Here is a 13,556-nt window from a genome sequence, read left to right on the forward strand (position 1 = left end):
AAGACTATATAATAATGCCACTTATATGCAGATTTAAGTGAGTGGATGTAATATTTTGGGGACCATCCAGACCGGTAATGGGTTCTGTCACTGCTTGCCCTGTAATCTTGGGTGTTTTTATGCTATGCAGCTTTTGTTCAGAGCCCTGACACCAGTAGCCGCCTGCCTACAAGCACAAGGTCTCACTCTGGCTTCCACCAGCCTTATTTCTGGCTGCCTTGCATTTCAAACCCCTGCCAATTTAAGGGCTTCCAGCGGGGAGCCGGGAGCCTTGGTGCAGCCGGACTGCCTGTGGGGGGAGCCCAGGCAGCAACCCAGTGGGGAGCTGGGAGCCCCAAGGAAACTGGGCAGGCACAACCTGCCTCGCAGTGGGAGCTGAGAGCCTGGGTGGGGCAGCCCAGCTCAGAGCAGGGAGCCCAGGTAGCAGCCCAGTTTCGAGCGAGGAGTGGGGAGCCCGGACAGCAGTCCAGCTGGGAACGGGGAGCCGGGAACCCAAGGGCAGCCCAACTTGGAGCCAGGAGCCAATGGGGTGACAGCCAGAGCTGTGAGCAGCTTTCTTGTCAATTTCACTGCTCCAGCATGGACCCCAGCAGCAGGGGGAGATCAGACTCACCTCCACCTCTGGGAGTCACCTCCAGCTTCAGGAAGCTCTGCAGCTGCCGTCTTTAGAGCCCAGCTCTGAAGGCAGCAAAGAAGTGAGGATGGCAATCCCATGACCCCCCTACAACAGTTTTGCGACACCCCCTATAATCCCCTTTTGGGTCAGGACCCCCGCGGTTACACCCTGAAATTTCAGATGTAAACATCTGAAATCGTGAAATTGACCAATTTTAAAATTCTCTGGCTGTGAAATTGACCAAAATGGACCCTGAATTTGGTAGGGCCCTAATTATGAGTTTTACATACAAACCAGAGATTCCTTTGCAAGAATGATGCCAGAGTTAAATCTTAATGAGCATCCTCTTCTGACAACGATCTTTCCGCATCCACCTGCCATCCCAGTGAGGTCCTTTTCCATGTTGATGTTGCAAAGTGCTTGAGATTCTTCTTGGACAAAAACCCTTAGAAAGTCTACCCAGCTTCTTGTTTCATTCGACACTATTTCCCTGGGCAGTGCAGTGTCACTAAGAGGATCATGTTAAAATGGCTGTCCGGTTGTATTTCACATTACTGTAATATGGCTGGTGTAAAACCAGATGGCCATGCCAAGGTTCATTTGTTCTGAGACAGAATGGCTTCCAGTTCATGCCTTAGGGAAGTCTCTGTTCAGACATATGCAAGGCAGATGCATGTTTCACACTCCATACATTTACAAAACACTGTTGCTTTGATTTGGTCTCTGGAGATGAACCATGTTTTGGTATTTCGGTCCTGCAAAACCTGTTTCCAAAGTAGGAGAACCCAAATCATTCCACTCCCTAGAATTTTTCTTGTGTTTGGGATGTTCCTTGTTTGAGTTTGCGTTTAGAATGCAAAAATAATGGTCATCTGACAGCTAACACCCCAACATTTACTTTAATAATAATGGTCATTTAGGAAGAGTCATTTCTCACTTTTATTTGGGATGCCTGTGTTTCCCACTTCATATCAAGAAATAAGTGGAAGGTTACAAAGCAGCAGTTAAGCTCAGGTATAGTGTGTGACCACCAATACAAAAGAAAGAAGGAAAGGATAGCTCACAATCCTACCTGCTATCACTGCTCATAGGGACCGTAAAAGCTTAAGAACTGGAAGATTTCTGCCTGTCTTGCTCTAGGTGAGCCCCAGCAGTGAAAATTTTACTGGAATATTATCTTCAGATAAACAGAATTGCACAGTAATTAATTTGCTGTTTCATAGTTTTGCACAATACAACTCCTGTGATATAAACATTAAATAAAATCTGCATTTTAATAGGCTGTCTCTCCTTTTTTTCCATGATTCTCAGAATAATCTTTTGATGATTTCTTCCCTATAGAACTTCTTCCAAGCTGCCAGAAGTAATCAAACATTGTTCTCTAAAGTAAATGAAGAAAAAGTAGTTCTATTCCTGCATTTGCTAGGGATAGACACAAATGGACATGCTCATCGGCCAAACTCCAGGTAATTTGACATGCTAAATATAACTTTCTTGTTAGCATTTAACACACAACATTTTTGTGTCCTAAGTCAACTTTTTCTCTGCAACAATATTTACCAATCCAGATAAAAGGCTTGCAGTTTTGATGAGATTGTACAAGGGGCAAAGTTTTAAGTTGCCATGACAAATTAAACTCTAAGTTTTCATTAATTTGCATATAGCTACAGTAGCATATACAGATATATTAGCATAATTGACTGTTCTCAGGCTGCCAAGGACTGAGAGTCACCTTGTTCCTCCCTGCCTCCAGCAAGAGGGAGATTTACTGGCTCCCTGACACCTCCTGTCTGTTAGCACCTAAACAATCTTCCCTGGGCTATGCCAGCCCTGTCTTTGCCCTGCAGATTAACAATAGCTGCACCCGAGCCCCTTTAAAGCATTTCTCTGTAGTATTCAGCCCCTTATGCACTTAACCCTCTCACAAATACCAGTTGGCTATCCCCAAGGGAACAGTACACACCTGCTTTGGATGATTCAACTCCAAATCAGGTACTATTTAACATCAAAGCACTGAAATAGATTTCTAGTGAAAACAATAAGAAGTTTATCATCAAAGGTTAAAATTCAAGAGATAGAGAGTAATGATAATGGAAACAGAAATGTTACATATAAAACAAAACCTTAACACACTTTCTAGAGATTAAATTTAAGAAGCTAAATCTTCTGTCTAAGGAAGTCTGTCTCACCCAAGTGTCTTTTACAGTGCTTCCAACCAGGACAGGTTGGGATCCTGTTTTCATTAATTTAATCACACTATCTTGATTACTTCCTCTAGATAAAGGGCTGCCTTTTTGCTTTCCACTTATATTCCCCAAAGTCATTGTCTGCCCCAGAGACAGGGCAACCCCAGGTGGTTCATTCTCTGATGTGCTCCTTTCCTGTTGACTCCATATGTAAATAAGGGTTTCATTGTGTTGGTTTACAATGCTTAATTTACATTTGACAGGGAGATACACATCTTATCTCCTGTCTGGAAGAACCCTGTTTTTCTCTGGTGACAGACTTCAAAACGTATAGTTTCAGTACATATACAGCTCCTTAAATATCATCTGTACGTACATCCTACAACAATATTCATAACCAGTTTGACACCGGCTTTCATTTAAGACCTCACATGATATCTTTGTGGATAAATACCATGAAAGTGGTGTGCTAGTTGTAGTGACAGGTTTCAGAGTAGCAGTCGTGTTAGTCTACAAACAGTTTTTTTCCTCTCCTGCTGATAAAAGCTCACCTTAACTGATCACTCTCCTTATAGTGTGTATAGTAACACCCATTGTTTCATGTTCTCTGTGTGTGTGTGTGTGTGTATGTGTGTATATATATATATATATATATATATATGTATATATCTATCTATCTTCCTACTGTATTTTCCACTACATGCATCCGATGAAGTAGGCTGTAGCCCACGAAAGCTTATTCTCAAATAAATTTGTTAGTCTCTAAGGTGCCACAAGTACTCCTGTTCTAGTTGTAGTGAGTTTGTCTGGCTTGTCAGGAGTTGCTGTTATAGAGTTGCCTAGTTGGCATTGTGGGTTTTTTAGGGTCACACCATATATCTCTTAATTCTAATTATCAAGGACAGTAGCAAACTTAATTATACACCTAATCAAAAGAATACTTGGCAGATTATTTGTTTTTCCTTTTGCCCAAAATGAAGTTCAGAGTCCATCTTAATTCCACAGTAAACAGGAAATCCAGAAATAACAAGGCTGATATTGCAGCCTTATTGTAGGTGAACTGCAGAGTTCTTTGGATTGGCAATTGAAAAAAGAAAAAGTTTTAAGGCCGTACATCATTACAAAAACATTTTGAAACAAAATGTATGACAATCCCATTCATTTTCCTCTTGAGTTCTGTGTTACCCTTTTCCACCTGAGACAGTGCAAGGAATTGGGCTAACCTTTGAAGCAGGCAAAGCACATGACTGTGAGCCCTTTAAATCAAAGTGTTAGTGCTCCTCTCCGTCTTTATTTTAAAAGGATATACTTTCTAGCCTTTTAGAAAAATGTGAATTGATTGGTTGGTGATAAGCTAGTCATTGTGGCTTCCCCCCCTTAAAAATTACTGATTTATAGCCCACCATCAGACACACAAGGGTTTTCGGGGCCCACAGAATCCATGGCTCATCAAAATCTCAAGACAAGCACTACATCATGAAATCAATTATTGGTATGAATAGTAACTTAAAAAAGTTTTAAAATTTTCACTTTTAAGTCTACAACTGCTGTGTTAATACATTGGGCTCTTTTAAAACTGTTATTCTTTAAAGGCTTGCAATTCACCTTTAAATTATTGTGACATGGAGACCACTTTCCAAATGTTTTCCTGTTCTTTGCAAACAACTATTATCTCAGACCAGACAAAGGCACTGTACCAAACACATGTCTTGCAGGGTGCTTATCCATAAGGAGTAACATGTAAGGTATCTACAGAAAGCTTGTAACTTATCAAGACTAATAACACTGGTCTACAATTTTTGAGAAGTCATCTGCTTCAGAGATAAAATGTGCTATTTATTATGTATTTTGATGTGCTGAATTCAAATATGATAATTAAAACAACTGATTGGCTACTGTTTCTAAGATATTTAAATTTTTACATTTTATGTCTATGTATATTGTGTAGATAGTAGAGTTTTAATCATGAATTGTAAACCTAGGTCTTTTCATGTGTTTATGGTTGCTTTACATGATAATATTTCACCTGTCCTGTTTATGTAACACTTTAAAAATCAGCAAAAGGGTTATATAAATAAAATTTATTATGAAACAAAAGGCAAAAAACTATTCTGTACATAGTTTAGTCCTATTCAGTGTCTACTCGGCGCTTCTTGGCTTGTCTCTTGTATTCATTAAATGGAGCATCTCTTGTCACTGTCCAGCAATAGTCTGCAAGCATTGATGGGCTCCATTTGCCCTGATAGCGTTTCTCCATTGTTGCAATGTCCTGGTGAAATCGCTCGCCGTGCTCGTCGCTCACTGCTCCGCAGTTCGGTGGAAAAAAATCTAGATGAGAGTGCAGAAAATGTATCTTTAGTGACATGTTGCAACCAAGGCTTTTGTATGCCTTGAGGAGGTTTTCCACCAACAACCTGTAGTTGTCTGCCTTGTTGTTTCCGAGAAAATTTATTGCCACTAACTGGAAGGCTTTCCATGCCGTCTTTTCCTTGCCACGCAGTGCATGGTCAAATGCATCATCTCGAAGAAGTTCACGAATCTGAGGACCAACAAAGACACCTTCCTTTATCTTAGCTTCACTTAACCTTGGAAATTTTCCACGGAGGTACTTGAAAGCTGCTTGTGTTTTGTCAATGGACTTGACAAAGTTCTTCATCAGACCCAGCTTGATGTGTAAGGGTGGTAACAAAATCTTCCTTGATTCAACATGCTGAACACTTTTCCTCCCAGGCTCCAATGACTGTCGGAGTGGCCAATCTTTCTTGATGTAGTGGGAATCTCTTGCACGACTATCCCATTCTCAGAGAAAACAGCAGTACTTTGTGTATCCAGTCTGCAGACCAAGCAAGAGAGCAACAACCTTCAAATGGCCACAAAGCTGCCACTGATGTTGGTCATAGTTTATGCACCTCAAAAGTTGTTTCAAAAGTTGTCATAGGTTTCCTTCATATGGACTGCATGACCAACTGGAATTGATGGCAAAACATTGCCATAATAATAATAATAATTAATAATAATAATAATTAATGGAGATATCCCATCTCCTAGAACTGGAAGGGACCTTGAAAGATCATCGAGTCCAGCCCCCTGCCTTCACTAGCAGGACCAAGTACAGATTTTTGCCCCAGATCCCTAAGTGGCCCCCTCAAGGATTGAACTCACAACCCTGGGTTTAGCAGGCCAATGCTCAAACCACTGAGCTATCCCTCCCCCCCTATTTACTGCCATAATGCAGTAAAACAGCTTTAAGACTCGTCTTCGATGAATCAATGAACAGTCTCCACTCATCTGGATCGTGAACGATGTTGAGGGCTGCCATCACACCATGGATGTTGTTGCAGGCTACAAGATCACCTTCCATGAAGAAGAATGGGACAAGATCCTTTTGACGGTCACGGAACATGGAAACCCTAACATCACCTGCCAGGAGATTCCACTGCTGTAGTCTGGAGCCCAACAGCTCTGCCTTACTCTTGGGTAGTTCCAAATCCCTGACAAGGTCATTCAGTTCACCTTGTGTTATGAGGTGTGGTTCAGAGGAGGAGGATGGGAGGAGGTGTGGTTCAGAGGAGGAGGATGGGAGAAAATGTGGGTCCTGTGACATTGATGGTTCAGGACCAGAAGTTTCATCCTCTTCCTCGTCTGACTCAAGTGAGAATGATTCTGGTGCATCAGGAACCGGCAGTCCTTCTCCGTGGGGTACTGGGCGTATAGCTGATGGAATGTTTGGATAACGCACAGTCCACTTTTTCTTCTTTGACACACCTTTCCCAACTGGAGGCACCATGCAGAAGTAGCAATTGCTGGTATGATCTGTTGGCTCTCTCCAAATCATTGGCACTGCAAAAGGCATAGATTTCCTTTTCCTGTTCAACCACTGGCGAAGATTTGTTGCATATCTTGAAAACTAGAGCCAATCAACAATTTTAAGCATCATTTTCATTCTCGGTGACCCAGAATTAGTAAAGTTTGACTACATTTATTTCAGAAGCATTTTGGCTGTAGAGCAGTGTAATCATTGTGAGATGTATCTACGGTTATTTGTAACATTACACAGGTACAATCTGGATTGCTGAATAGCTGTCCTCAGCTCTCCAACCTGGGATGCCTTTTACATTGCTTTACTAGCGAACAGCCACTCTGGGTCAGTTAACACACAGGCTCCAGCATGAAACTTGCTTCCAGCTGCACAGTATTGAGTGCTGTTAGCTAGCCACTCATGAATTACACTTCAGAACACCAGCAGATTCTCTAGTCCCAGATTTCCCCCCAGAAATGTGCATCTTGTATTGCCCAGCACCTTACTGAACAATGCAAGCACATATAAAGTCCGTCATTTCATCAATGGAAAATTATATGCACCAGCCTTGTTATCCCAAATGGAGTTTCCCACCCACTTTAATCAAAACTCACTGGTTAGATAAAACAGTGAAACAAGTTTATTAACTACAGAAAGAAAAGAAAAATTTCAAGTGACTACAAGTAATGAGGCATAAAGGTCAGGATTGGTTACAAAAGAAATACAAGATAAAATGCAAACTAAATGCCTAACTTAACAAGCTAAGTGAACTTAAAAGCAAAAGCTTATAGCAGTCTGTACTGGCTGAAAAGCCTCCCAGCCAGCACTCCAGCCTCTCCCCTCCAAGTTCAGTTCTTTGCGAGTCATTGATGTCATGAGCAGAGATGGAGGAGGAGAGTGAAGTCAAGCATTTTTCTCCCCTCTTTATAGTTCAATTTCTTGTGCTAGAAACATGGTGACAAACAGTCTCTTGTGGACATAAGGTTTGAATCGTCCTTGTGATGAAATGTACATTTCTTGTTCATGCCGTCTCTCTGCCAGAGAATGGCTCTTTGAGCAGGTGATGGTTCATTAACATCTGGCTGGGGTGCCAGTGTGTCTTTGTCTTTGAAAACTGGTTTGGGCCTGCTTTTCTAACTCTGGAAACATAACCACAACGTTATACAGTAAAATCTTATAACTTTACATACAGTGTTGATACACACATTTTACCAGGACAATAACGTTCAGCAGATTATGCGTTTTCAACTGATACTTCACAAGGCAAACACAGTAATGTTTAAGGAATAATGTAACTATACTGAAAGCACACTTTTATAATCTTGGATCTAAAAGTTAGTCACCAGGGGACTCAGTGATGGCCCATTCAAGCAGGAGGGAACTGTTACCTCTCCCTGGTTAGCCGGTAATGTATTGCAATGCTCAATTATCTAGCCTTGCTCCATCCCAAGTCTATCAATAGAAAACTGTCAGAGACCACTTCAAACAATCAAAACCACATGGAGGTTAAAAAAAAAGGGGGGGGGAACAGTACAACAGACAAAGGATTGCCCTTTCTATGCATAGAGACAAAAGACTTTTTCAGCATAACACAGAGTGGGGAGAGGCACTCTGTATCCATTCACTGAGGAAACATCTTGTGGCATGGGGGTGTTTTCATGAAAGTTTGGATCCTAGTTCCTGTGAAGCCAGCTGGCTCTGTAACAGACTGAACTTGGGGGGCATAATCTACTATATTAGATAGGTGAGGTAACTATTAATAAATGTAGACCCAGGTTTGCATTTTATGCTTTTGTATTGTAACCATTTGTTTCCACCACTTTATTGTTTATAGTTGACTCTCTCTTCTTTCTTAAATAAACCTAATTTTGTTTTATTATAACTGCTCGCTAGTGCCGTGTGATTTACGGGAGCGGTGGTTTAAGGTAAAACCAGTAAACTGGGATACACTGCTCCTTTGGGGGCGAAGGAGCTGAGATTTCTGAGAGTAGCCAGTGTTGGGCTGGATATCACAGGCGAACTCTTCAAAGGGACTCAGAGACAGGGGTGCATCTATTATTAACATGCAAGGTGAAGACAGGGCTGGCATAGGCCAGAGGAGAGTGCTTGAATGACTAACAGGCTGCTGGTGGTAGAGCGGTAACACCTAGCCATTGGGCAAGGCTATCTCTCGCTAGAGGTAGGGGATAACAAACTGACTCTCAGTCCTGGGCAACTGAGAACCGTCACACGTATCCACCTACTTAGTTCCTGCAAATTACTAAATTCCAGAGTCTCTTCTATCAAAGACCGGTTTGACCTTAGATACAAATGATACAAGAATCCTCCACACCACACTCAGGAGGTCAACTCATCCCTCCCCTCCCCTCCCCCCCCCCATGGTATCAGATCTAGAGGAAGCGAGAGACACCTCTAGATTCCCTTTGACAGCTTGAGGCCATGTAAATCATGAAGTTGGCCCTAATCAATAGGCTTGCCTTAATGACAATGGGTAATCTACCATATACAATGTATTCTGCCATCTGTAATTCAGAGGTCACAGTAAATCAAATATATTTTTCTTTCCTTGTTATAGGGAATACAAGGACAATATCAGAAAAGTTGATGAAGGCATAAACGACATTGTCTCAATGCTTGAGGATTTTTATGGAAATGACGGAAAAACTGCCTTTATCTTAACTTCTGACCATGGAATGACAGATTGGGGTGATACTTTTTAAATCTCTAAATTTACTTAGCAGTTGAGATTATTGGCAAGTTTCTGATTATTTAGAATATGCATTAGCAGATTTGAGGGCTTCACTCACCATGAAAGCTCTGCTGCCTCCACTGTGCCAGGTGCTTGATTTTGTACAGGGCCAAATGACTCACTGCAACTTCGACTGAGGAGGAGAAGATTCTGGAGTGATGGAGTTCAGGACTGATGGAGAGGGAGAGTTTACTGTAGTGGAGTTTCCATTTAAATGAGTCTCCGACCTTTCTGTGAAAGTCAAAAACTGTCCTGTCAACTAAAGGGGACAAACCTAGCCTTAATTTCCAGTTGCATACAAAAAGCTATGTTAATGTCCTTTGATCTCTTCACATTTTCTACTTAAAATATTTTGTGTGGTGAAAGTCCTATTAATACATGTTATCAGTTACACCAAAGGCCACATTCATCTTATGTGTGAAAAAGCTTGGCTATATGCTCTCTTAAAGATTGATAAAATATGACTTCCTCCCCCAATGAAATTAATTACCATAAAATAATCATGTCAGCTACCAAAAAAGAGGTACATTTTACCAGTCTAAGGTCTTGGCAGCAGTTGTGCTGTAGTGTAAGAATATGAGATTCAGAGAATCTCATATTTCTTTTTGGTGGACCTGGGTCAAATGTACCACTATGGTGACAGTCAGACTTCCAGGGGAAAGAGATTGCAACTTTCCAGTAAAGAATCTGTCTTCCAAAAAGCATCTGTATCATCTAATAGCCTTCTGAGGAGGAGCGTAAACTAAAAAGGGTAAAGAGAGAGTGTGCTCTCCTCTAAGGTTTTCTCTTGTTGTGAGTATCCCCATTCAAGCAAAGAAACATCTGGTTTCAGAGATGTAATCAAATTGAGTACTATGTTATAGTTTTTTTGCCAGATATCACAAGTGAAGTTTGTGTATCAAGCTGGCACTATGTGGCAAATATCTTTTCTTCATACAAAAGAAAAACTGCAATTTGAATCAATCTCACGGTTTTATATGTTACTACTTAGTTGTGTTTGGGGATGCAGAATGTGGGTTTACTTGAGCATTCACTGGGCCAGTCCTACGTGTGTCCAATTGGAAGTATGGCAGAAAAATGATTACCATTAACATTCTGTAATTCTGAGGTAAGGTTAATCCTCTCGAAGGAAGATTCTGTTCTAGTGGGTGGTAAACCATGGAGACTTTCCTGCCCAGGATCCATGGAAGCTATTTGTTTTGAATAGCAGTATTTTTATAATTTATTAGCATGAGGTATTTTGAATCATTGATGCTTCAGGTACAGTTCAGGAGTAAAATAGAGTTTGATTATTGCCTTTTGCATAAAACAACAAACTGTTCAGAGATGGAATAACAGGATTTGTTTACTCCTAATAATCCATCAGAGATTATAAGAGTTTATTTATACTTATTTTTGAAAGCAATCAGTCCAATTATCATTTGCTCATATGCAAAACAAAGGTCTGTTTGAATATTACATTTTATTGTTGAGCTAGCTGACATTTATATTGGAACATTTGAATTTTAGAATAAATTGTTTCCTGTTTGTTCTTACAGGCAGCATTCACCACAATAAAAAGACTTTGGGTGTCACTATCATCTTCCTAAGCCTGACTTAGCTTTTTTGTTAATGCATATTTTTGATTTTTGTTTCATTAGCTGAAAATTAACTAGCTTTGTGGAAAGTGCATCTGGAATCCTGGAAAAATATTTAGGGATTCTGCAGGAAGCTGTCTTTAGCTCTCTTTAGCTTGGAGGTTATTGATCACGACGCAAGGCCTTTGAAAGTAGAAGGAAAGGAAGAAACTTGAAATGAGTCAACAATGTGGCGCAGTTGCAAAAAAAGGCTAATATCTTTCTGGGGTGTATTAAAAGGAGTGTTGTATATACAACATGGGAGGTAATTGTTCTGCTGCACTCAGCAGTGTAGTGTCCAACTTTTGGTGCCACACTTTAAGAAGGATGTGGACAAACTGGAGGGAGTCCAGAGGAGAGCAACAAAAATGATAAAAGGTTGAGAAAACCTGACCTGTGAGGAAAGGTTAATTAGGCATAATTAGCTTTGATAAAAGAAGACTTGGGGTGGGGGGGGGAGTTAGGGTTAGGGGGAGAACCTGATAAGTCTTCTGATATGTTAAAGACTGTTTATAAAAAGAATGGTGATTAATTGTTCTCTGTGTCCAGTGAAGGTAAGACCAGAAGTAATCGGCTTAATTTGGAGCAAGGGAGATTTAGGTTAGATATTACAAGAAAACTCCAGATAGTGAAACACTGGAATAGGTTGCCAAGGGAGGTTATGGAATCCTCATTCTTAGAGGTTTTTAAGAACAGATCGGACAAATACATGTTGAGGATGATCTAGATATATTTGGTCCTGCCTCAGCACTAGATGACCTCTCAAAGTCCCTTCCACCCTTACTTTTTTATGATTCTATAAAATGGGGGTATCCTTTGAATTTTTGAGAGATTTCTCCTGTCCCTCTTTATAAAAAGCCTGATCCTATACCTTTAAAGTGAGTTGGAGCTTTACAATTGACTTTAGTGATTCCAGGATTTTCGAGCCTGAAAAAAACACATCCGGACCATAGCCAGGAGTCTAAAAGCTTTAGATCAGTGCTTTTATTAGAGCTGTAGTACTAACAGTTCTGCTATTATTTATTTTGAGTCCATTCAAAATGTGTTAGGCACCTGACAAAAACAAGTAAAGACACAGTTCTTGCCACAAAGAGCTTATGACACAAGGAATGATGGTCAGAGAGTTGGGTGAGAGGAAAGGGATAATAAGAATGAGGCTGTGGCACACATTCGTGGGTCAGTTTTAAAAAAAATGCACCCCAAAATTTGCTTTTCTCCTGTGATGGATTCACTACACTGGAGAGAGGTCCTAGCTCATGCCTGATGAATGGAGGCAGAGCTCCCTTTTTGAAACTGAAAATTCCCCATCTGGTCCTTTCCCAGTCTCTGTACTCTATAGAGAAGAGCAAATGTTGCCTGTTCTGCTTTCTGTATGAGGAATTTTTCAAGGAATTCTTTCTCCTGAAAAATATTTTTCTTTTTTTTTTTTTCCCACTGGAAATTTTTTGTCTGGGAGGGAGAAAATCTTCTTGGAAACCCTTTAATGTGTGGGTCTGGGGACTTCCAAACCCTAGTGGTACATCCCAAGGCCTTATAGTAGTTGTAGAAACTGAACAGCTGCCGCAGCAACTTCAAAAGGCTCCTGCTTATGAACTCAGAAAGAAAAGAAATCTTGCATTGGAAGGGAATGCAGTGGTTGGGGCAGATTTTCCTAGCATCAAAAGCTTCCCAGAGTGGTTACCACTCCAGGGAGATGTGTTAGGTCACCTATTTCCACAGCCAGCTGCTTAGCAGCCTTCTGCTTTGCTGAACAATGGATTTGGGATACACCAAGGGATTCAGAAGGCTATTCTTGGCACCTGATACCAACCTGACTTCTCTGCTGGATAATCATGCTTCCATTATGAGCCAGTCCTCTCACTCTGCTAGAAAACAGTTTGCTAGTTTGTGGTCCGTTGGGGACAGCAGCAGAGAGAGGAGTTTTAGAACCTCTGCCAGTCTGCTGTCTGCCAAGACCTGCACTATGAGAAAAAAATCTAAACAAGTTCAGGTAGGGGAGAAGGTCTCCCTTATTGAGCCCATGCAGATAAACAGCATCTATTCTTCCCTGCTCCTGCACTTTTGCCCCTCTCTCAGAGTTAGTTTCCTTTGTACTCAAGCTGCTCTCCTTCTTGGATTAACAACAATCTCTGATTCAATCATCAAAACGGAGGGAAGCGGAAGAACTTTGTGTGTAGGGGCTTAAATCCACAAATCCTTCCCAGACCTGCAGGTTCTTAGGCTCAAAGTGGCTTAAAAGAAAGCAAAGTTAGTTAGCAAACTTTAACCTTTCATTTGTACCCTACCAGTTGTTGCACACGCAACCTCAACTCTATCTCAGGGAGGGGGAGGGATAGCTCAGTGGTTTGAGCATTGGCCTGCTAAACCCAGGGTTGTGAGCTCAATCCTTGAGGGGGACCACCTAGGGATCTGGGGCAAAATCAGTACTTGGTCCTGCTAGTGAAGGCAGGGGGCTGGACTCAATGACCTTTCAAGGTCCCTTCCAGTTCTAGGAGATAGGATATCTCCATTAATTTATTTATAATTTTCTGGAGCATATATATTAAGATTTCATCTTTAATTACATACCGGTAATTAAATTTGATATTCT

At 41.1% G+C, this 13,556-nt stretch overlaps 1 protein-coding gene across 1 annotated transcript in view; it reads left to right on the forward strand.

The window, feature by feature from the left end:
* The window catches only part of PIGN (phosphatidylinositol glycan anchor biosynthesis class N), a 173,020-nt gene that overhangs the window by 46,481 nt on the left and 112,983 nt on the right, over positions 1-13,556 (forward strand). The window contains exons 7-8 of the mRNA XM_065398121.1: positions 1,958-2,082; positions 9,177-9,307. Coding sequence (XP_065254193.1) covers positions 1,958-2,082; positions 9,177-9,307 — 256 coding nt within the window. The remainder of the gene's footprint in view (positions 1-1,957; positions 2,083-9,176; positions 9,308-13,556) is intronic.

This window comes from Emys orbicularis, chromosome 2 (assembly GCF_028017835.1).
Source record: "Emys orbicularis isolate rEmyOrb1 chromosome 2, rEmyOrb1.hap1, whole genome shotgun sequence".
NCBI classification, from domain to species: Eukaryota; Metazoa; Chordata; order Testudines; family Emydidae; genus Emys; species Emys orbicularis.